A 26028-nucleotide genomic window follows, 5' to 3' on the forward strand; every position below is an offset into this window, starting at 1 on the left:
TAAAAGCTTTGTTCACTTCCCAAGGCTGGTGACTTACAGGCTCTTCACCTTGGCCTCTTGGCAGGCTCCTTTCTTTTCAGTGAAGCCTTTACCTACAGGGACGTCACCTCTCCTTTCTATATCGTCTGGGCTTTGTAATTCAAAGGAAGAAGATTCCAGAACTTCTGCTCTAACAGCTTAGGTGATAAAGGACAGATTGTAGATCTGAGAGGCAAAACTGAGGCTGTGGAGGAGTGAGCTGAGGAAGGAATATGAAAGGGAGCACGCCTTTGAAAGTTTTTGCTGGCCGCACAGCTCTTAAACTTCCTCCATCTCATGAAGATGTGGTGGCTGGCGAAGTCCAGACTAAAAGCCAGTGAAGAATGAAGCTGTCCAAGAGAAACAGGAGGGGGCTGGCTGGGTTCTCAGGGTGGGGCGAGGGTCTGGCCCTCTGCTTTGGTACTTTTGTTGCTGTTTTGTTTTGCTTTCATAATCTCAATGGTATCTGGCCAGGGGCTCAATTGCATCCAATCACTCAGGGGTGATGAGGCCCTGGGGAGCTGATTCATGCTAACCAAACTCATGGGAGATGGACAGATGAAAAAGAAACTTAAATGACTCATTAACTAAGAGAAATGTGACTGCCAGGCAGATGGGACTAGTTATGTCCCTTAGTCAACCCACTCTATCTCCACTAGAAAAGTATACTTGGAAGCCAAGTGGAGACCAGAGAGTTGCTTGGTGAATGTAGTATCAGAACAAGGAGACTTCATGGTCTCAAGCTACACTCTCTCAATGTACCCTTCTGCACTGCAAGAATACACTGTCAAGGTGACTGGAATACTCATGTTAGCCAGGCAGGACACCCGCTCCCCTGGATTAAGATAATGGATACAAAGCACCTAGTGCAATACTCGATACATAGAAAGCACTCAGTTAATACAAGACATCATTATTGTGGTGCTATAAATATTCTGAGACATAGCAAAGTGGGCTAACAGCATGGGCTCTGGAGTTAGAGCCTTGTTCCATCACTCACTACCTACATGCTAAAGAGAAGGTTACCTAACCTCTGGAGCCTCAGTTCTCCTACCTGTAAAATGGGTGTAGTAACAGTAACTTTACAGAGTTACCTGGAAAATTACTTAAGATGACGGGTGAAAATCACTTAACTGCTCATCGTAGGCACTGAATGCTCATTATTAATAATAAAAATAATAGAAACTTACATAGCACTTTCTATATACCAGACACCACTTTATATATATTTAGTCCTTGCTCTAACCCTAGGAGGTGGGGATAGTTGAGGAACCTATCACTCATAGATTATATTCACCAATATCAGCTCCCCTTCCTTGAGCAAGTCTACACTGAAGTCAGATTTCACCATGTGGCTTGCTTCGGCCAGTCAAATGTGAACAGAAGAGATATGTGAGACTCCTCGGCGGAAGTGTTTAAAACTAGCTTGTGCTTCCCTGCCCCCAGGATTGTAGACGTGTTCGTTGAGAAAGAGCCCCCATTAGCTTGAGTTCCTACATGACCCTTGCTGACCCGTGATGGACATTCAGTGCAAGGAAGAAATAAGCCACTGTTTTAAGCCACTGAAATTTTCAGATTTTTATTACCACAACACAACCTAGCACATCTTAATTGATTGAAGCATAGAGACAAAAGATTTTCCAAGGCCACACAGCTAGAAAGTGTCTGGCTCCAGAGGCTGTACTGTTGACCACTTTGCTTTATGTTTCTTAATAATTGAAAGTAATATCAGTACGAAGAATACTTTATTATTAATGCATTGTTGTCATTGGGGATCTGTTTCTACACTTCATAAAAAGCTGTTCTTTTCTGAATGAGTTGGCTCAGGAGGAAACGTAGCCTTTCTCAGCTTCTATAGCAACAATAGCCAGCAGCTGCCAGAAATACCACAGGAGAAGTTCTCGATGGACAATATGAAGGACGCTGGAAATGTTTCTTCTTTATATAACCTCAGAGCAGCCCCCAGGGGTACAGTCATCATGGCTGCCAGAAGAGCCGGGTTTGATTCCCCGCCCCCTCCCAAACACACACAGTATCTCACAGAATGATTTAAAATATTTATGGTCAATCAGTTGAGGGAGACTCATTCTTGTCGCTCAGTCTTTCAGAGATAGATGCCTCTCCTCATAATTCTTTTCCCATTGGCCCATCATCTTGTTTCCCTTCTTCTCCTGTCTCACTACCTGAGCAAAGACTTTAAATGTCTTTGTTTAATAAAGCCTCTTTGCAGGCTTTCTCAGAAAGCATATTACTACACTGACATCCATATAATTTCCCTTTCATAGCAATATTGCCCAGAGAAGTGAGGGCCTGAAATTTGGGGGCTGAATGAGAGAATCTGCCTAGGTTAGAAACACAAATACTCAAAGACAAGTGAAAGGCTTCAGCCTCTGCTCTTCCCAAGGAAAAGGAAAATGTTGTGAAGATAAAAGCCGAAGAAGCAAAGGCATAAGCAGTGATAAAAGGCCAAAAAATTAGGTGAAAAAAGATTAGTCATATTTACCGAACATAAATCTATAAAGGAGACTCCGTTTTTTAATGGCACACACTGGAATGCATTAAATTATAAGCTGGAAATCTATCTAGGGAAAGTATAAATACATATCAATTAATAGAAGTGCTCACTGATGAAATAGTCTTTTATTCATCACTTATTTAATACATATCCTTCAACTAGTAATCAATGAGACTCATGAACAAATAAGAAGCCAGCCACTTCTTAACCCTTTTATTTCTTTTTAAGATCTAGTGATCACCTACTTCATAGCTTTTCCTTTATGATGTTTACTAATTATATTTTTTAATACTATTTCTTATATATCTCTACTTGATACTTCTCTAGCCTGCTAAATTTTTTTTTTCATCAAACTTTAAAATAATGTAAAAATAATGGAATTTAGTTCCTTAAAATAGCCAACAGGCCAAGTTAGAAAAATATATAACGGGAAAGGCTCACTAAAATTCTACTCTCGGGTTCTTTCTAATTTTAGTTATACAGGTGTAGCCACCTTACAATGAAGTTCTTTTTGTACTTAAAGAGTCAAATATTCTCGATGGAGTCCAAGAGCTTAAATGAATTCCACTCATAACACATTGTGTTTTATCAATAATACAGCATAAATTCATATCTCTCTTCCAAGAGAGCTTCAGAATTCTCATGAGTGAGACACTTCCAAAATTACTAACAATTCACTACAATAGGTTGGCTATGCAAGTGATGTAGTATCTCTTTCTGGAAGACTTAAAAACAGAAAAAATTCCCATTGTAAGATTTTAATATTATGTTAATAACCAAACAAAACTCATTTCTGAAGGACAGTATGGAGGAAAGACAGATGGGAAGAATTGTTAATGTGTGAGGGTGGGAGGAGAGGGAGCTATCTTGGTCCAGCGATTATCTGGAAAAGACACTGAAGACTGAGTCATTGAGACAAGCACCATGACATCATCCCAAATGGACAGAGTGGCTATTTAAGGAGTTTGATTCTGTGCTCAGCAGTGAAGAGTAAGAAAGGGATAGGAGGAAAATGACTGTTATAGTTGGCTACTGGCATATGGCAAAAGGGTGGGGAAGTGCGAAAAATCTGCTAAGGAAGTCCCCACTCTGGACCCATGCATGGTGCTAAAATATGAATGAAAGAAAGACCCATGTATGGGAGCTTCCAGGACCATCTCGATTTCAGCCTCCTTGCTGGCTTCTAAGTCTTCATCTCTGGCTTGAAAAATTTGGACACTGTGAGTCTGATTCATATTCATTGTATGTAGAGCTATTCATCTTTGTCTCCACAAATTTTTCTCCAGTTTCCCCATCATTTATTAATACCACATCAATCTAATACTGAATTGCAGACAACAGAAAGAGTTCATTTTTTAGTCTCAGCTCAATTTGCTTTAAAGCCAACGCCCCTTTCCACCACTCTATGCTGCCAACCCACCACTTCCCTGATGGCATACTTCTCACTTTTTCTAGCTACTTCTTTACTTGGTGGAAATTACATTGAAATTAAATATTTTTAGCTACATGAACCCACCTCTTCAACCAATATTGGTCAATCTCCACTTCCTCCTGCTAGACAGTGGGGAGTACTTCTATAAATTGTGTATAAGGAAACCTTTTCAGTAGGCAATGCAAAACTTTACAGGTGAGTCCTGCCACATCCTACTAATTCAGTGATTATTTCTTACCAGTGTGGTTATTACTAATTCAACCAGTTGTAAGTAATGCAAATTGACTCTAATAAACGTAAGGAAAAGGGCATTTATTGGATGACTTTGAAGAACTTGGAAAATCAATAGGAAGGTTAGAGAACAAAGCAAGAACTAAGAGCTCCAGATCCAAGATACAAGAAATAAAGGAAGAGTCTTAGAGAGGAGATCTGCTCAGAGGTACCACTGGCATAAATAGTCTCCAAAAGAGCCCCGTTTCTGTGTCCCTCAGCTAAAATTCAAACTCCAAGCAGGTCATTTGTTCAGCACCTGGGGAAAGGTCACCTGATTAGCAGGCCCGTCAAACGCAACGGAGGAGAGAAAGGAAATATTAGAAGTTTGGAAAAGTTCACTATTCGTGTTCAATTTCCTAGTGCTCAGACTGAAATAGCAACAGCTAGTACATGAGCTACAATAATGGAAGATTGATTCTGTTTCAAAAGATCTGTCTCGGAATAATTTGTACAGCATTTGCTTGGCCCCATCTAGCAGCCAACTCCTGTCACTAAACCAAACACACAAACAAACCTCAGAAAACAGTGAATGGGCTTAAGTCAGAAGTTAACAAAGAAACAAACAATTATATCTCAATTAAAAATAATAATTAATTTTTTTAAATTTTAAATAAAAAAAGAAACAAACAACAAAAGACTTGTTCTTCCAATGGTCATTTTCACCTGGCAAAAGTAATAGCTTATATATGTATAAAGTAATAGCATACACACACACACACACGTATGTATATGTATATATAAGTGTTTATATAGTGTCTTGCGCACTGTCACTTAGCTCTCTTGTACATATTATCTCATTTAATTCTCATAAACCAAGTATAGGTACTATTATCACCCTCAGAGAAATTACATAACTTGGCTGAAGCCTCACAGCTATGGGGCAGTCTGCATGCAGCGCCTGTGCCCTCCCCGCTGCACTGGGCTGCCGGGACTTGTCACACGGACTGAGGAGGACAGGGTAGTGTTAGAACCATGGGCATGAGTTAAGATCTCAGCTCAGCAGAAGGCAAGAAACTTAAACCTCCCTAAGCCTCAGTTTCTTCCTCTGCGACATGGAGACAGTCATATCAGGGTCAGGATGAGCTCACACGGTTGTCGCAAAGAAGGATGGGGAAACGCATATAGACTATGTAGCCAAGAGTGCTTGTCACACTGAAGTGCTGAGCCACCAAAGGCCATTATTAGTTGCATGTCAGTCTCCCCTTGTAGACTAGTCCTGGAGATCCAAGAATTACTCTTCCAATATTTGTATCCCTACCACATTCCTCAGTTATCGGCACATTAACAAGCCCACACAAATACCTGCTGGACAGAAAGCTTTGTATCTGCATCCACACTGCCACATGGTACTCTATTAGCATAAAATAAACTCCTCTTTATATAAACCCCATAGCTCCTCCCTGCCTGTAAACAAATGATGCCTATTTTCCCCACCCTACCCCCAGCCTCTAGACTGCTAACTCATGTGGTCAGGGTCTGCATCTCCTTTGTTCTTCCTGGATCCCCAATGCCTACCCAGGGCCCAGTACATAAGAGGAACTTAACAAATATTTGTGGACTCAATCTTTAAGAAACATTCGTGATGTGTCCTAGAGTTCCCTAGCACTTTCATAAACACATGCAGCATCTCTCTGCAGAGCAGGTTAAAGACCCAGGCTCTGGAGCCGACCGACTGCCTGTGTTCAAACTCCAGCTCCTCCAGCTGCTAGCTGAGTGACCTTGGGTAATATACATAAGTTTTCAATGCCTCAGTTTCTCACCTGTAAAATGAGAATAATAACTGTATTGAGTTTTTGTATTAAAATGTTAATTCATATAAAACAGTACCTGGCACATAAAAAGTGTTCTTTAAATGTCAGCAGTTATTAATTTTGCTTGTGGCTGTTTTTCTCCCATCACACTGTCAAGAATAAATTATTCTAACTGCCTAAATCATTTCTCCTTTCATGTAAGAAAATATGCAAAGTGGCATCTTTACTCCAAAATCCTAAAATTAATTTTCAGCAGAGCAAATCATAATCTCAAGAAACTGACTTGTAAAGCTGTTTGCAAAACTGTCTATTTATAGAGACGGTTCTCAAAATAAAATAATCCTGAATGGCTCCAGATATTCTGTAGTTTAAGCCTCTTCCAAATCACTTGTGTTGGATACTTCTCCAGCAACACTTGGCGTTGTTCTTTCCACAAACAAGAACAGCCATATTGGCTTGAACAGAAATGTTCATGTGAGTGAAAACACACACACACACAAACATCACGCAAAGGAGTTAGGTCGTGTTGTCCTCTGCCTCTGCCACAAACCTCATTGCCCTATTATGGCAAAAAGTGTGTCAATCCCAGTATGTATCTCGCCATCACTTAGAGCGTGAACGCGGTGATTAGGCCACATGCGACTGAAAAATTCAAATCCCCGTTACGTAATCACTGATGCTTCTCTGCACACTGGAGAGATGAGGGGGAGAGAAATATAGGCAGAGGGGATGCCTGTGAATTTCATTTACCTTTAACACTGTAATGTTCCAAGCAAAGCTCTCAGTGGCCTTGTTGAGTTTTCTTCCTTTCAAGCCTTCCTTTGCCCCCAGATTATGAAGTTCCTCATGGAACTCCATCCCTTTGAAAAGAGAACACATAAGAATTCTTAGCATAAATTTCAGAAAAATAGGGCTTTTATTATGAAAATATTATCATTAAAAATATAGTTCCCATTCCTGTCCTTCTCTCATAATTTCTAAATCCCTGAATTGGATTCTCCCTCCCAGTCTGTTCATCCCCATCAAATGGTTCACCTTAGGGGAAACTGACAATAATCAACGCATTAGACCAAATTACATTTTAAACAGCTAGGAGCCATAGATAAAGACATGAGAAGTTAAGAAGCAAATTCTTCCAACAGGTAACACATATTTTGTTTGTCCTCTACCTGGTTTTTATATGAAACAATGAAATATGTGAATGATAACCATATGTGATGGATGCACACATCTTACTTTTCCTTATGAACCATCCATATGGCTTCATAGGAGGCCCTGGAGCCCACAGAGATGACAACGGTAATTAGTAAGTGTTGAGCAAAAATAAAAAGATTTTTTAAAAAATAGCATTCCTAGAAACACCTACATGTTTCAGATTTGGGAATGGCCTTAGTTATTTTTAGCTCAACCATTTCTCAAGCTTGAATACTATAAAAAACATCACCATCATCTGTTTCTTCAGTCTTTGTGTTAGCACCCCAGAGACGGGAATCACACTTTCTTCTGGGCTGCTAATTCCATCTTTGGAAAGCTATGACTGATATCAAGCCAAAGTCTCCCTCCCTGGAAGTTCCACTCCTTGGCACTAGCTAGACCCAGACCAACAACATCTAATCTCTCTTCCACAGTGCAGCCCTTTAAATATTCAAAGAAAGATGTTAGATAAAGTCCACTAGAGTCTTCTCTTCTCCAGATTAAACATTCTAACACATTTCAGCTTACTCATAATGTCTCTTCTTTAAGGATGGTGACATCCAGGCAGGGCCACTGCATTGCACAGCTCCCTGGAGTTGAGATATGTAGGGATCTGCACCCAGGAACATCACACTCCAAGGGGGCTCGAGGTGGCCCACACGAGGTGGGGATTTACCATCACCCTCCTGTTCTAGTTACTCTGCTTTTATTAACACAGCCTAAAACCACATGAACTTTCCTGGTGCTAACATCATGACACAGCACATGTAAGGGCATGACTATGGAGCCGGGGCTTACACTCTACCTCTATTGCTAGCCAGCTACGCGAGCATGAGCAAGTCCCTGAGAGTCTCTGCGATTCAGTTTCCTCCTTGGTGGAATGGCAATAGCAAGAGTGTTTACCTCAAGGGATTGTGATGAAGACTAAATGAGTCAATACATCCAAACCTCTCAAAGTAGTGCCCGGCACATGGGAGTGCTACATAAGCATTTGGTATTAATATTTTTGTGCTTCCTCTCAACTGAAACATTTAAGCCTGCAGGCCAGGCAGTGAAGAGCACTATTTTTAAAGTTTGGTCTGGGTTCAAAGGTCAGCTCGACCACGTGTTGATATGGGATCTTGGGTAATTCACTCAATCTCTCAGAATCTCAGATGCCTCATCTGTAGATTGGATGTAACAATGATTACTTTGCAGAGTTGTTATGAGAATAAATAACACTGTGTATGCGCTTAGTATATCACATGTAAATAAATCAAGCATTCGTCATATTGCCATCTTCCTCATCAAAATCATTATTGTGTGTGTGTAGATCAAGGAGAATGTGAATCCAAGAGAGAGAAAAGTGCAGGAATGTGAATGAAGGTGAACTTAAGCAGAGGTGTGCCCTCACAGACACGTGCCCCATCCCACACTTAAAGGAAGAAGAAATCTAAATCTAAAATGAAGACTAATAAATGAGGCAAACATCTAGAGTATTAATAGGATTACGGTTCAAACTGTAAAAATGAAGTGGTTCTAAGGGGTAATGTGTAGTAAAAGGCTTGATAGGCTTCCAAACCACAAAAGTAGATTCAGAACCCTCACCTCTCTAGACATCTTCAGACACCACCCCCCTAGATACTCACATATAGCCCACCTACTATCACCTAGATTTCTCTTGTACTAAACAAAGACTTATGTTTAACTCAGCATATAGTTAAAATATGACATAAAATATTTCAATTTTAAGAGTAAAAGCAGAAACTTTTAAAATCTGCCAGGAATTATCATTAAGGTTTCTAAGCAAAATAAGGGAGGGGGGCAACTGGGGAGATTACCTGATTTCTGACACTGCACAATCTTTTCCTGGACTGTATCTGCCATTTCTATGAGAAACCGGCTCTCTTGAATCATCTGTCACAAAATAAGCATAAAAATGGTGGCTGTTAGAAGTCCTTAAACTGGCTCATTGGAAAGATGACATACAGGGAGACACACAGGATGCTGGCAGTAATGGGGAACCATGGCCTTAACCACAAGAGAAGGGAGAGGGGAGGACAATCTCTGCTCCAACCTCCATCCATCCCAACACTACACCTAGAGTCACCTACCTTACGATTGCTCCAGTTATGTAACATGCCTGGGACACCATGGGTGCCAAATAAATAACTAATGAATCAACGCATACACATTTTTTAAGTTCCAGATCACCACATTTATGAACACCTCTTATTCCACTCCCTCACCTCAAAAGTTACTGCAACATCAAGGCAAGTGGCATTGGAACAATAGCAATGAGAATCAGAATAGAGAATCACCTAGTGATGAGCTAAAGGACTCCTGAACACATCAATGAAGCTGGGAGCTTGGATTTGGGTGGCCCAAAGATGGTAAAGGTCTGGTTCTCCCTCTAGAAGGGCTCCCGCTCCATTGGCAAGAATGAAGAGTGGGTCAGATGTCAGAGGAACTAATTCTGCAGAGTTTGTGGGCAATAACACGGAAATGGCTGTCCCTGCCTTCCATGTTTGGGTAGAAAGCAAATATGTCCAAGAGGTAACTAACATACTGAGTAAAGTAGGGGAAACAAGACAAGTGTTGGAGGGACAGAGAAAGAAAATCTGTATGTGAAGAAGGGGCAAGATGAATATTGGTAAAGAAGTTGTGATCAGAAATATAAGGGATTGGGGCCTTTGGAAGAAGTGACTAAGAAAGGCAACCAGTAGGCAAACTAACACTTCCTGAATTTCCAACCACTCTCCTACTCTCAGTAAATGTCCCATTTCATCTGGCCAGTCCATGTTTTATGTGTCTGGCTCAACATTCTGAAGGGAGTCCAAGGCAGAATCCAAAGTGGACACAAAAGGTCTTGAGCAAGACATTTTTCATAATTCGAGGCTGTTGAACAGATTGTAGCCTTATAGGATCACTTCCAAATACAAAGTGGTTTATGACTACAAATTTTCAAATGGAAAAGAACATTGGATCACAAATTTTCAGTGCCTAACAATTCCATAGGAGCAAAATCATACCATTCATTCATTCAGCAAGCACCTGTTCAGCAGCCACGATGTGTAAGCACTGCGGCAAGTGCCTGGGTCTGATGCATTGATGAGCAAAAACAGACAAATCCCTATCTCCATGCAGCTCAGTCTACTCCAATGAGTGAATGAAATATGATTGATTAATTCAACGAAATAGAATTCAATTACTCATGTTTCCTGCCTAAAGTGATAGTTCAAAGTGACTTATTTGGAGGGCTAAATTGACTATCAAAACTGTAAAACTAGACACCCAACAAGGTCTGGACTGAGTCAGACTTTTTTTTAAATTATTTTATTGAGGTCATAATAATTTATAACATTGTAAAATTTCAGCCGTACATTATTATTTTTCAGTCACCATATATATGGTGACTTTACCCTTTATGCCCACATCCCAACTCTCTTCCCCTCTGATAACCACTAATCTGTTCTCTTTGTCTACGTGTTTGTTTATCTTACACATATGAGTGAAATCATACAGTGTTTGATTTCTCTGTCTGGCTTATTTCGCTTAGCATAAATCCCTCCAGGGCCATCCATGTTGTTGCAAATGGGATGATTTGTCTTTTTTTATGGCTGAGTAGCATTCCTTTGTGTGTGTATATATATACCACATCTTCTTTATCCATTCATCAGTTGATGGGCACTTGGGTTGCTTCCATATGAGTCAGATTTTTTAACTGCATTAATTAACTCTTTCAACTGCCAAGAGGAATTGGAATACTTGTGAATAACAATTTATCAAGTGGCTAACAGTAGCCCGAGTTACTGCAGCTTCCACGTGAATGAAATTTACAGGCAGAGGAAGACTTCATATGAGGGCAGTTGGTTTCAGTCTTTTCTAAGATTAGCATCCATACATGCAACATTGAGTTTTTATACAATATTTTCGAAAGTTACCAGATGTCACCATTAATCAAGTAGTAGACAAAATGAGTTTTCATGAAATTCAAGCAAGGGAAACATTCATAAAGAATGGACACATTCTGTGACTTTACCATGAGCAAAAGAGATAATATACTATACATTTTTAGAATCAATTTTAAGGCTAAAAGGAGCTTAGTTATCATGACCACCCCCTTAATTTTATAAAAAAGGAAACTAAGACTTACAGGACTGAAGATTCTTGTCCAAAAAATGGAGCTAATTAATGATCAAGCTGGAACTAAAATCTGGGTTTCCTGGCATCCACTCATTTTCATAAAAATAATAGCACCCCTCTGATTTTGTCTGGCTGGGCCATGCTCCATGAGAGAATGCATGCCTTCACATATATGCAATCTTCTGAGCCTGAAATACAGCGTTCCAAAGTCACCTTGCCCGGCCCGACTTGAGGGCATGCCCATAACCAATCCATTTCAACCAGACTCCAATGTATCCTTTTAAAGAAAAAAAACTCTTTACCTATTGATTTGTGGCCAGGTTTCTTTGCCATATTTTACTAAGAATCTTCTCAGCATTGAGTACAAAAGGAATACAGTTCCTGCATCCAAAAATGCCAGTCTCTTTGGAACACCCTGAAGACGAAGTGGCCTCTTCACCAGAGCTAACTCTCCCTCCTAGACTTTGAATCCTACCTCTGCCTGCTTCCCCAGGAACCGACTCCTAATAGCCCCTTCCTTTTTTCATCTACAATCTCTGCCTCTCCCCTGGTTTCTTCCCTTCTCCAAATAACATCTTCAACCTTAAAGTAAGCAAACAAAAACAATAACAAAATATTTTATTGGCCTTTGAATGGTTGTCCTCATCAATTCTTCCTTAAAAAACCTAGCCCATGCTCATTGCTTTCACTCAGGCAGGACTCCACCGAGACCCTCAAAGTTTAGCCTTGGCCTCATCATCAACCACTCCCTGGCCAATCGTTGGCCCTCATTCTCTCCAGCTCAGCAGCTGACACCACTGATCATCCCTCCTTTTGACTTCCAGGACCCTGGTTCTTTTCCTGCTTTGCTCTCTCTGTCTTCTCTACTGCTTCCTACTCCTTTATATCCATACACGTAGGGATCCTCCAAGTGCCCTGGCCTCAGCTCTCCATTCTTTCCCTTCACTATTATCTCTCCTCTTGGTAATTTCGTCCATTCCTAGAGCTATCAAATATTGCACCCACGGAGATCTGTTCAAAGCTAATGTCTCCCACCTTGGCCTCTCTCCTGAATTCCAGATTTATACTTCCCATGGTCTACAACAGTGGTTTCTAAAGTAGGGAGAAACAAGCACTAGGGGGTGAGGGCACATGATAGTCCATTGAGGTGTGAGAAGAAACAACGAGGACTTTTATTCACGTTTATTTTTATCTGTACAATTAGAAAAGACGTTAAGCTTTGCAGATTGATCCTGGTCCCGCACCAAATGAAGATCATGTGTTTCCAATATGGTAAGTGAGGTAAGAAAAGGTAAGAAGGGAATTCCACATTGGAGAAGGCTGATAGCAACACGTTTATTTATTAGTTTCCACCAGAATATTTCAACTTACATAGCCCTGAAAAATAGTAAAGTAAATACCACTTATATCATCTTGTTCTAAATAAACAAAAGCTTCCCAATATGGATTCCTGAAAGGAAAATGAAGATAACGCAAGCAAAGTAAACAACACAAACATGGCAGAGCAGCTGCTCAGCCTGTTCCAACCACAATTTCCTCCTCAGCAACACTGAGAACTGAAAACAACGCAGGCTGATCAGATCCGACCTGTGCAATCACACCAGGAGAGCAAGAAGATTTTTATTATTCATAAGTAAAACTATTTTAAAATCCAATGCTAATTTCTATCTTGATGTTCTATACTGTATATATTGGTATGTTAGTAAGTTATATAGTTTATGAATGAATAAATTCTCAAAATGTTTTTACTGAGGAGTTGCCTGTGCTGGGGTCCTCTCTGTTTGCCCCTCCAGATCCACTCTCAGCCATGCTCTGTGCTGAGGCAACATCAACCAGGCTCCACGGCCTCTCATTTCTATTGGGATCAGCCAATGGGAACCAGCAGCAAGCAATCAAGGGCAGGAAGCAGGAGGCAAGAGGGTTTAGGGTAGTTACTCCCTTGACCATGACCTCGCTGCTGGACTGCAGTTGATAGCTTCCTCTCTGCAAGGCCACAGCTCCTGTCAGGTGGCCCTTCTCTGGGAGGTACAAAGAGTACTGAGTGCCAGGAATGGCTCCTTCCCCTTACCCCTCTAGGCCTGGGAGTGATGACAGCTCTCCACCACTGCTCAATCTGGGGTGCTCACCATCCACTGTTGCTTCCTAACCCTTGCCCATGCTTTTATAACCACTCCCCCATCTTTAGTCACCCTTTTAGAGTGTGCTATCCACGAAGAGTCTGAGACAGTGCTTGATCCAAAAAAGTGGAGATGCTTAGCTACTAGATACATGTACCCCTAATTTCCAGCATTCTCTGTCTCCCCCAGACACCCAGGCTCAATCTCAGACATCCTTCTTGCCTCTATTGCATCCAGAAGGTGAGCCCCCACGTTGTCAGTCATCATCTTGCCTCTCCTCCCACTTCTGTTTTTTTTTTAAGATTGGCACCTGAGCTAACAACCGTTGCCAATTGTTTTTTCCTTCTTCTTCTTCTTCGCCCCAAATCGCCCCAGTACATAGTTGTATATTGTAGTTGTGAGTGCCTCTGGTTGTGCTATGTGGGACGCCACCTCAGCGTGGCCTGATGAGCAGTGGCATGTCTGCGCCCAGGATCCGAACCAGCAAAACCCTGGGCCGCTGAAGCGGAGCGGGTGAACTTAACCACTCGGCCACGGGGCTGGCCCCTCCTCCCACTTTTATCCCTTTGTTTTCTTCTTTACCACAACACTCCTGGTTTAAGCCTTTATTCTCACTGCGTGGACCATCTTTCAAAGTTTAATTATCCTTCCAGAGGCAGCTCAAATGTCAACTTCAAAAATATTTTGTGCTCCATTTCATCCTCCCCGGCGCATCCCCCATCCCCCCAACACTAAAAAAATGAAATATCTCCTATTATCTCCCCGTTCTCACAAAACTGCATTTGAGGCTCAGAGGTGGCTTTGCTTCCATACTCTGCTACCAGCAGGTTCTTCCCACCTCATTCCTTCCAAATACCACTTGCAGAATCATCTTCCAAAAGCAGAGCACTAGTTACCTCCTGGCTTTGTCACTGTCTCCCTTGCCTATTGAATGAAGTAAAATGCTTCTAACCTAGAGTTTGAGACTCCCTTTGACCTCAGCAGCCTTCCCCCTAATGGTTCCCCCATTCTCCTGGATCCCAGTTTACTTGTGTGAATCACGCTTCTCCAAACACGCCCTCCTCATTCCTCCTTCTACACAGTTCTTTCTACCAGGGAAGTCTTCTTAAGCCATCTCCCCTGGTCAGAATCCCTTCAGGCCGCAAAGCTCACTTCAACGCCCCCTCTGCGACTGGTGTCCTGATTTCCCCTTCCCTCCCCCTCTCACCTCCAAATTCCAAGAACATTCTATTTTTTCAGTCTGTTTACAAAATTTTTTATTTTCTATCTTAAATTACAATTGTTTACCTATATTACCTCTCACCCCTCAATTCCCCAGGAAACTGTAATTCCAGCAGAGCAGGGACCCCATCTTATTCACCTCTCCATCCCCAGATCCATCATCCATTTGTACAACCACTTTCCCCTATCTTTCTTGGTGATATTTATTTCTTCTGTGTACGGACTACTCACACATGCACACACAGTAGAATAGGTTATTTATTCTCGATCACTTCTCAAACCTAAAATTGTCTTTTTTGAACTCTAATTTCTCTTATTGTCTTGTTTTTTGCTCCAAGCTTCTCCATTTTTCTATAATCTTACATGTTCTTAATTCCTTTTCAAATTGAGTACTGAAAAATAAACATAAAGTTTTTCACAGGATTATACCTATAAAAATATAACACTCAAGTATCAGAAAAAATAAATTTTAAACTTTATTACTTATTTGAGGTAAAATAAATTCAGGACCAAAACATACAACAAACCCTATGATTCGAGTTCTCTTAAAAATCCCCCAAGTAAACATTGTGAACCCCACTGAGTAAGTTTGTTTTCCTGTTGTCTAACAGATGACTTCTTAAAGAGACAGTGAAGCGTGAGTCAGCCTTGAACACAGAAGAGCATCACCTGGAGATCCCTTAGAGGGTGACAAATAAAAATGGCAAGTAATAGGATATATTGGAATATATGAGGAAGCCATTTGGTGTAAACCTAATTCGGCCTCATCTTGTCTTTCCAAAAGGGCCTGACTGTGACTGTTGAGCATGCATTGTATATCTGCTTTAGAGATTCCCTATGGCAAGAACAAAGGCCCTTGAGATAAAGGTGCAACTTCCCTCTCCCTCCCAACGTTGGCATCTCCTGAAGGGTTAAGCATCTTTCCTTAGGCTAGAAACTGATTGCTGCGCTCACCTGTGGCCGCCCAGCTTGATACAATAGACTTGCCTCCTGCTACGCCCACCAAGATGGCAGACCCACTACCTGCTGTGTCCATCAAGTGCTGTGCCGACAGGGCAATCTTGTGACTATTGTGGGAGGGACATTTCAATCATATGTGAAACACCCTCTTTGAGGGTATATAACCACCCACTTCTTTGGAGTGCTCTGTTCCTTTGTGGAAAGACTCTCCCGGGTTATAATCCTAAAATTTAAGCTCAGAATAAACTCAACCAAATTTTCATTTATAGATTGGTTATGGATTATTTTCGTCGACAACGGTAACCTGAAATCCCTTAGTAATAAAAGTCACCACTTTTACTCTAAAACACCTCATCATTAATAGTCTCAGAACATAAAATCATTGCTCATACGAACTTTTCTCATAAGAGCATTTGATCTTCTCTATGATAACAGCTTCTACTGTATTTAGAAGAATAATTTTATTCCATTTTCCGCAGTCAACTTTCAATTATTAGTAGTTGTAGAGAAAACAAATAAGATGGATGGATGAAATGTACCAGACATTCCAAACCACATTGAAATCAACAATTTCAACCTTTCCCCCTCAGCTCAGTCATTTATCTAAGTTGTTAGGAAGGAAAATGGTTGATTTGTGTTTCATCTCCTTCCTAGGTCTCTACAGATCCTGACAGAAATGAAATACAAAGTGCAAAAGCCAAGGAGAGAAGGTGAGAAGCGTGTCTTCAGATAATCCCCCAGCTGGGTGGTCAGTACACTTAGCCAGCCAAAGCTGAGCTGACCCAAACAATAGAATCTGGCAGTGGCCTGATTTACATATCTGATGTCTCAGCCTGAGCCCCTAGTTGCCTTTGGGGTTGTACTAATACAAAGAGTTTTCCTCTGGTTCTGTCACATGAATATCTCCTAATGGATCTCATTTCCTTGCCACCACTTTGAATCTAAAAGAATAGAGGACTTAGCAGGACAAACGTCAGCTTACTTTAAGCATGAGATGTGTCCTGAACAGGGGTGAGTAAAGTCGTCAGTTAATATCAGAATCATTTATTTTAAAATGAAAACTTTACAGAAAGGGAATGTTTTTAAAAGTAATGTTTTTGCTCAAGGATGGATTAAATTGTCCAATCTGTATGAAAAAAACCTGTCCTTCCAGCTTTTCTCCTATAGGAATTTTAACTAATTGCCTTGGATCATTGCAATAGTTACAGAGTCAATGTAACTATTTAATGGAACTGAAGAGATGAGCTTTCATCGTCATATCATGACTCATAAACCTTCCATAGATTCCAATTTTCTCCTGAATTATATCTAAATTCCTAGAACCACAGAACTTTATATTTAGAAGTCACCTTAAAGACCATGTATCATGGACAATCCCATTTTACAGGTGGAAAAAACTGAGCCCAAAGTTGACTTGCCTAAAGTCACATAGCTAGTTAGTGAAATAGTTTAGACTAGAATCCAAGCATTCTTGAGGAACAGACCTAAGCTTATAAGTTGTTTTGTGATACAGATATTATACTAAAGTGTAGAATTCCTATTGCAAGTGCAAGTTGGTGATAAACATTAATAAAGTAGAATTCACCAAGTAAAGCATCGTGAAAACAAGTTTTTGCCATGACTGCTTCTCCCTCCAAGTCTAATTTGCAACATGTATCAACCGTTATAGATATTCATCCTATAAAACCTAGAAGGAAATGTACTTACTTGAGTCCACTGCTTGTTTAGGAAGGAGTTGTCAAATTTGGAAAGGCAGTCACTTAAGAATATGTGAGTCAATAAAAAGCCAATCTATTCTAGAACTATTTTGTTCTCTCCTCTTAAGAAGAGCAAAATAATTAATCTATCTCTCACCTTCCTTTTAATCAAAACACTGAGTTCTAGTTTTTGGTTCTGTAGTGGCTCATCTGTTCAGATTGCTTGAAATAAGACTTGAATTTTATTAAACTTGGTACATTTTAAAAATCTGATTGCTGTTACATATATATCTCCTAACTAGAATGAAGATAATTTCCTTCAATTTTTAATTTCCTTAAAAATTTTAAATCAGGGGCCAGCTCGGTGGCTCAGTGGTTAAGTTTGCACATTCCGCTACAGCGGTCCGGGGTTCACCGGTTCGGATCCCAGGTGTGCCCATGGCACTGCTTGGCAGGCATCCCACATATAAAGCAGAGGAAGATGGGCACGGATGTTAGCTCAGGGTCAGTCTTCCTCAGAAAAAGAGGAGGATTGGCAGCAGATGTTAGCTCAGAGCTAATCTTACTCAAAAAAATAAAAATAAAAATAAATTTTAAATCAGATGAATAAAAGCATTGTTAACAAATTGAAATCTTTTGTTTTTAAGCAAAATCGATCCAATCAAGAGCGTTACTTTTCTGAGCATTTGCAAGCTTAGTGCAAGTCCGCTGCCTTTGTTGTACGCAATGAAGTATTTTCAGTCCTTGGGACTAGCTCTGAGCCACAATTCCAAGCCTGATTTATAATGGCACAGGACAAGAGAACTTGCACAGAGCAGACCACAGGACATTGTCTCCACACTCATGATAGTGACAGGATCCACCTCAGTGAGCTGCTTTCTGCGTAAAGGGATCGTTTTGCCTTTTCTTTTCTCTAGTTGTTCTGTTTCCCAAACAGTTGTCAGCCATATCTTGAGTAATCATTAGAAATGTTTGTTTTTATCCAGCTATGATTAAAATTTAGCTCATTCATAAAATTACTAGGGGACTAACTTTCCTGAACCTTCTCCAGAATTTTCGGGCCAATTAACTACCTTTAACTAAAAGGTTTGCAAGGACTTGAGTATTTGAGAAGGCAAAGTGAATTCTGAGGATGTATATTCCACAAAGGAGCCAGCCTGAATACTCGCTTATTGACGCATCTGGGATATCCAGTGTCCTTGGGACCCTGGTACCAAGTGGAAATGTTGCCAAGACTCAAGATGCTGACAGTTCCCACATTATACAGAAAATGAATCAGAAGACATTGCCACACCCTCGACTGAAGGAAGTTTCAATGCACTAAGGGTAGGACATCTTGTTTTTAAATAGCCAGCTCTGCTTGAGCACATGCCAGCAGGCTGTTCTTTTTCTGGGTTCTATTATTATACAAGCCAATATACTTTTTGAAATGCAAACTAATATAAAGTTCCACACAAACTTCACAATAAGAGAGAGGGAGGGAAGGAGAGTATCTTTGACTTATCTGATTTCAATTTATTGATTTCAATAAGCAAAACTATGCTGGGGACTGCAGACATTCCTCCAACCTTTTCCTATCCTAAACTCAATATATCTTGGTAAGAACACTGACAGGAGAGAATGTATTTAATCCAACCCATTACACTTGGCTTTATTGTGATACCTGCCAGCGTACTGGTTACACTAGAAGAGTGATTAAAGACAGCGGTTGGCTCTTTTTGCTAGACTTCAAGACGTACTAAGAAATGAACAACTGCCCTCCAGATCACACCCCACTGACGCAGTAAAAGATTAAATCACCCTTGACTTATGTCCTCTAGATTGTTTCCACTTCTTTTTTATCTTCAGAAAATCAGTTGCGCTTACGGTAGTAAAGTTTTAACTTTTATGTTAATGTTAAATCATTCGGCACGGAAGTCACCTTTGGAGAATGCTTTGGGTTATTTTTACAGTCACAATCTCCTATAACTATTCCACCTCGGAATGCTACATTCCAAACACTAACTCTCCAAAAGTTCTCACATTCATTTAAAACACTGCAAAGAACCAAATACGTTAGACAAATGCTTCTTGACTATGCATGAAAAATCAGACAGCTGAGAATATTAGAAGAGTAAAAATTCAGCTATCTAAAGAAAAAATTATAGAAAAGTCCAACGATATTTTTGTTTAAAAATTATTTGCAAATAAAATTCTGCTGAGCATGAGGTGGGAGTTGGGGGGGTGTATTACAAGTCACTGTAAAAAGCCCATCACAGGCCTCAACGTCCTTAGACTCCATCCAGCCCAGGACTTAAAACGCCATCTGGTCCACTCGGGACCCTGTGTGTCTCTGCTCCTTCCCTTTTCAGGTGTAAGTCCTGCCTTCCCATCAGGACTTCCCGCTCCTCCAGGGAGAAATTGTGCTTCATACCATTCCTTTCCCCCAGCACCCTGCACAACAGCGGGCGGCCAAAATGTCTTTGTTGAGCTGGCTAATCAAAAGCCTAAAGATACACACAAAATGACATGTCCAAGGAGAAAGCGGTGTTTTAAAGTGCCAAATATTCATGTTTCCATCTCATTTTACTCATATTTCTCTTGAGTCAAAGAGCTGTCATGCTTCGCATCATGGCTATTTGTGCTGATACCTTCTCTGCTTATTCATCTCCGTATTGCACAGAATCTACTAAAGTTCTTTATACATGGTATGTATCGAATGTCATGAATAAAGTCAATGAATGAATCTTTTCTTAATAAGGTAAGTTTTGCGAGAGGTTAGGACTTTGATTGATGGAGAAGCAATTAAGGCTAGGAAGGCATTCGAGGTGGCACGGAACATAGAGAAAAGGATGGATAATGAAAAGGATGCAGAAGAGAAATCAGGTTGCCTGAGGAGAGGGTTCAAACAGAAGCAAATGAGCAGTGGGGTTTCAAACAATCCGCACTGGGGGTGAGGGCTTTGCAAGGTGGCCAAACATCAGATGCAGAATTTGAGGATGATTATTTCAGTCGCTGAACTAGGGAAAGGCAGAGACTAGATGGAGGACTTCTCAGCCTGCTGAAAAATTCAGGCAGGAGGAGAAGAGAGAAGCGTAGTCAATGTAAGGAAATGGATACACACGAGAAACACCACAAGGTAAGAAGCAATGGATCTCATTAATATTGAAGAGTAGGTAACAAGACCTTACTGGAGTTACTATGGAGAGAGAGAACATTCAGAAATCATTGGGAGGAACTGAGGACCGTTGGCACGGTGGTCTCTCTCACAGTGGTCAGATAAGGGTCAATGAGTACCTAGGAAATAAAAAGATGAACCCAGGTTTTGACATATTAGATGGCTGTTGTTTGTTCTTGAGACACCCAGATGATGTCCCATAATCAAATGTAGAAACGTGACTAGAGTAAATGTTAGGGCTGGGGCTCAAGACAGGTTTCAAAACTAATATTCAATCTACCTGCATAAAAGCACTATTGTAAAAAGAAAAGAAAAAAGTCAAACCCATTCAAACAAACTAATTTTGATAGCGTCCTACTGAAACCACAAAGTATTTTCCAGTGTAATCACCAACCGTTACCACCTCAGTTCAGTGATGAGTTACATAAGCACATCACCAATCACAGACTCACATGCCTGCGATGGACGGTGCCTGGTGGCCTCTCCTCACTGTCAGCCACCAGAGCACAGGGTCTGCTGGACCTTCCACGGCACTTAACACCGCGGCTGGCACGTGGGAGGAGCTCAGCAGATGTTTATGAAATTAAACATCTCCATTCGTGGCTCTAACACTACGCAACTCTTTCAGCAACCAATATTCATTTTTAACAACCTCAAGAATAAGATTAATCCTCAATGATAAAAAAAAAACGCACCTCACATCATATCACTTTTATTAGCAAACATAATTATGCTGCATTCACAGCCTTAAAAGACTTAGCAGTGACTCTATGACTATGCTACCTACTTCAGTGGTGTATTTTCTCAAAAAGTGGAAATCCAGAGTGGGGAAGTGATGCTCGCTCTTCGAGAGGCCTGAGCCAAAAGCCATCACAGCGCAATAAAGGGATCAGGCACTTAGAAATGGTGTTCTGCTCTTAAATTAAGTTCTTGGGAGAGGTTCTGAAAAACTGCCCTGATGACCACAGAGAGACTGAAACGGCGCTGGGCGAGCAGTCCCCTGCGCACAGCTCTCCTCCGTGTGTCCCTAGCCCAGGAAGGAGGCGTCAGTTCCTCCTTCAACTTATAGGGCCTGTTCTACTTGTCTGAGTTATTGATTAATAATGTTCCCAGTTTGCTTTAGTGCTTTTCAGAAGCTGTCATATCCCACCTCTGGCTGTGACATGTGCTTGATACCAGGAAAGTCACCTCTGCTTTCATTGCCCTAAATATCAGGCAGGCATTTATAAGGCTATATCCCAACTCAGCATATTAAGGGAGACTGCAGACAGGACTGCCTTTAGGAAAAATGGCAATTCCTTGAGCAGCCTCACCTTCACCCTACCCAGGCTTGGGGAACCCTCAGTCATTAGGATCTCTTCCCTTCCCAGGTAAAAACCGGCTGGTAGGACAGGATCTGTGAAATTCATTTGAAGGTACAAATTACTGATAACCCAATGTGTTACTACTCACAGAGATTTTCTTTGCATTTTAAAAGAGATAAAAAGGCTTAAAGAAATTGATTGTAATTTGGAAATTTTGAGTACCAGTGGGCAGATAGAAAACATATGTTTTAAATAAGATATGGAAAGGGGAAGGGGGATGTCTCCAGATATTATGCTGTGGAAATAAGCCCACTCTACTACAAATGTATTAGGGTTTTGATTACTTGATATCAACACAGATGCTATAATAGAATAATAATTACAATATTACTATTAAAATGACTTTAAGACTGAATTTTTAAAACTCTCAAGAAGAAATATTTCCAAATATTAAATTAGCTAGTGTTTGGTAAGAAATAAGGACAACTCAGCTCATTAGGGAAAAGCTCAATGTAGAAAAAATCCGTACAGAGAAACTCATGGTCAAGGTTTGCTAGAATATTCTCATTTTCTTTCCTCTTGATAAGCAGTAGAGACTGACATACTCAGGCTGGCTTTCAATATGCGAAGATTACCTGGTTGCCTGATTTGTTTTCTTTTGATACCGAAATAAGCTGAACATTCCTACCCCTTTGGAAAGGATTTCAGGTTTTTTATTCTAAACATATTCTATATTTTTTTAGGAGTTACAACTTTTCCTTTTGGACGGCATCTATACAGTTCATTACCATTTCTGAGAAATCCAAATGTTGCAGCAACTTGAGTCTAAGTTGAACAGGCACGATGTTCATTTTGGAATTACTGCCCCCACACCACCACCAGGCAATAAACCCCAGATCTGCCTTCTGCCTTAGTCATCCAAATAAGCTTTTATTAATAGTCTGTAGGGGGGGTTTTTAGACTTTCTTTTTATGAGAAGTTTTAGGTCTACATAAAAATTAAGGAGAAAGTACAGAGAGTTCCCATCTACCCTCTCACCCCACCTCCACTTTTCCCTCCTGCTAACATCTCACACTAGTGTGGTACACTTATCACAATTCAAGAGCCAGTATTGACACCTTGTGATTAGCTAAAGTCCATAGTTTACATTACTGTTCACTCTTTGTGTTGTACATTCTATGGGTTTTGACAAATGCATAATGACAGGTGTCCACTAGTACAATGTCATACAGAATAGTTTCACTGTCCTAAAAATCCCTTGGGCTCCAGTCATTCATCCTCCCTCCCTTCCTCCACCCTGCCCGCAGCCCCTTGCAACTACTGATCTTTTTACTGTCTCCATAGTTTTGCCTTAGTCTCTAGGTTTTTAACTGTATGTCTAAGACAGGGAACAATTTGGCTAGGGTGGTATCATAGGAGTAAAACAAGGGGACTTAAAGATTTACCATAAAACACATTCAATTATAGCATGGGAACTACACTATTTTCACCAACAACAGATGCCTCTATTTACTTTTTATTCAACTAACATTAGTTGATAACATACTATGTGCCAGCACTCTTTTAGGAGCTAGAGATAATGGTAGTAAAGAAAGATAGACAGGGTCTCTGCCCTCATGGAGTATACATTCAAACTGAGAGGTAAAGGAGGACAGAAATTAAACAAAAAGTCAAGCAAAATATTTTTCATTCTTGCTATGTAGGACTATGGAAATCAAACAGGGCTATGTGATAGAGTGACAGCTGGGGACAGCAGTTAGAGAAGGCTTCTCTGAAGATATGACATTTCAGATAAGAATTAAGAGATAAGAAGGAATTATCCATGCAAGAGAAGAATGTTCCAGGCACAGAGAACTGCAAATAAAATAACCCGGAGTTTGGAACAAGCTTGGTCTGATTGCAGAAAGAAAGCAAGCTCATGTGCTGGGGGAGTGAGCAGAAGCGAGGGTCCAGGGTGAGGCTGGGAGAGGCAAGAGAGATAAGTAAGCCAGGCCAGACCATAAATGGCCCCGCAGGCCACAGTGAGGAGTTTCTATTTTATTTTATGGGAAGCCACCAGAGGATCTTAAGCAGAAAAGTGACATGGTCAGATTTATGTTTTTAAATGATCACTCTGGATCTGCAGAATATCTTGGGGGACCTCTTTAAAATAAATACTAACACTGATACATCAAGAGCATTAAAAATGCCAACCAATACAAAGCAAAACCTAAAAGCTAAAAATGGCATTTTTACGTTCAATACTGTCACAACACTCATCTGGCCCTACCCACCCACCCCCTAAAAGAAACAACAAACAGAGACGTCAGCAGGATTTTCGATCACTTCCACAGTCTGCTGAGTTTACTATTTGATGTAAGGATATTTATACTCAACTCCTTACCAAAATGAAAAGCCATTTCCATAGGGAACTATAAATGAAGACATCGTTGTAAGTATTTCTGCTGTCCATGATAGCCTTTGATTTTAAGCTTTGGAAAACTATGCTATGCTTATAATTACAAATTGCATTTTAAAAATACAAATGAGAAAAAGCTCATGTTCACATTTGGCACCAGCAGATAAAACGGAAAAACAAAACCCCATCGGACACTTGGGGATGTGAAATGGAAATGGGCCAAACACAGTTCAGGTGCTTTTCTGCTTCTTATAGGCCCAGCTCCGGGGGACCAGGCTCCCCTCTCAGTGAATGATTCTTCTTGCTTAGCTTAAAAGGGAATTGGAGTGATTTCCACTGTCTGTTTCTATGGCAACTAGTACCCTAATGTCACCTCTCAGATGGCAATTATACCTATTCACTGAATAGCTTTCAGTCCCTACTTTTATGATGAAAAAATTGATTTCATGAAAAATGAGATACAGGTAATAGGCGAACTTTTCCCCCAGCAGCCATGAAGTACAGTTTATAAGAGGTTCAATCACTCATAAGCAAAATACACTCTATGGGATTTTTTCCTTTTTCAGCTGTAGAATGGTTATCCTAAACATCTTCCAGTTGTGTTTGATGATAAAACATTATTCTTTTCTTCTTTACTGTTTCTTTTTATTCAATTATAAAAATCAGTCAGGTTCACTATAAAGAGTTTGGCAAATAGAGAAAAAATATTGAAAAACATAAATAAGAAAATAAAATTCATGCTCCTTATTTAAAAATAATCACTATTATGGAAGAATAAACACAGTTAAAATGCCCCTACTACCTAAAGCTATCTACAGATTCAACGCAATCCCAATCAGAATCCCAATGGCATTCTTCACAGAAATAGAACAAAGAATCTTAAAAATCATATGGGGCAACCAAAGACCCCAAATAGCCAAAGCAATCCTGAGAAACAAGAACAAAGCTGGAGGCATCACAATCCCTGACTTCAAAACATATTACAAAGCTATAGTAATCAAAACAGCATGGTACTGGCACAAAAACAGTCACACAGATCAATGGAACAGAACCAAAAGCCCAGAAATAAAACCACCCACCCACAGAAAGCTAATCTTTGACAAAGGAGCCAAAAACATACAATGGAGAAAGGAAAGTCTTGTTAATAAATGGTGCTGGGAAAACTGGACAGCCACATGTAAAAGAATGAAAGTAGACCATTATCTCTCTCCACACACAACAATAAACTCAAAATGGATCAAAGACTTGAAGGTAAGACCTGAAACCATACAACTTCTGGAAGAAAATAGAGGCAGTATACTCTTTGACATCAGCCTTAAAAGGATCTTTTTGAATACCATGTGTACTCAGACAAGGGAAACAAAAGAAAAAATAAACAAGTAAGACTTCATCAGACTAAAGAGCTTCTGGAAGGCAAAGGAAACCAGAATCAAAATGAAAAAACAACCCACCCGAATGCAAACTGGTGCAGGCACTATGGAAAAGAGTATGGAGATTCCTCAAAAAGTTAAGAATAGAAATACCTTATGACCCAGCCATCCCACTACTGGGTATCTATCCTAAGAACCTGAAATCAGCAATTCCAAAAGTTCCATGCACCCCTATGTTCATTGCAGCATTATTCACAATAGCCAAGACGTGGAAGCAACCTAAGTGCCCAGCAACTGATGATTGGATAAAGAAGATGTGGTATATATATACAATGGAATACTACTCAGCCATAAAAAAGGACAAAGTCGTCCCATTCACAACAACATGGATAGACCTTGAGGGCATTATGTTGAGTGAAATAACCCAGACAGAGAAAGACGAACTCTGTATGACTCCACTCATAGGTGGTAGTTAACATATGGACAAAGAGAACTG

At 40.4% G+C, this 26028-nt stretch overlaps 1 protein-coding gene across 2 annotated transcripts in view; it reads right to left on the reverse strand.

The window, feature by feature from the left end:
- Positions 1–26028, reverse strand: part of LOC124233455 (inactive phospholipase C-like protein 1) — a 327640-nt gene that overhangs the window by 35632 nt on the left and 265980 nt on the right. For both annotated transcript variants that reach the window (XM_046650555.1, XM_046650554.1), the window contains 2 exons: positions 9004–9079; positions 6740–6849 (listed from right to left, as the gene is read on the reverse strand). In XM_046650555.1, the coding sequence (XP_046506511.1) occupies positions 6740–6849; positions 9004–9079 (186 nt within the window). The remainder of the gene's footprint in view (positions 1–6739; positions 6850–9003; positions 9080–26028) is intronic.

Source organism: Equus quagga, unplaced genomic scaffold, assembly GCF_021613505.1.
Source record: "Equus quagga isolate Etosha38 unplaced genomic scaffold, UCLA_HA_Equagga_1.0 203_RagTag, whole genome shotgun sequence".
Classification (NCBI taxonomy): Eukaryota; Metazoa; Chordata; class Mammalia; order Perissodactyla; family Equidae; genus Equus; species Equus quagga.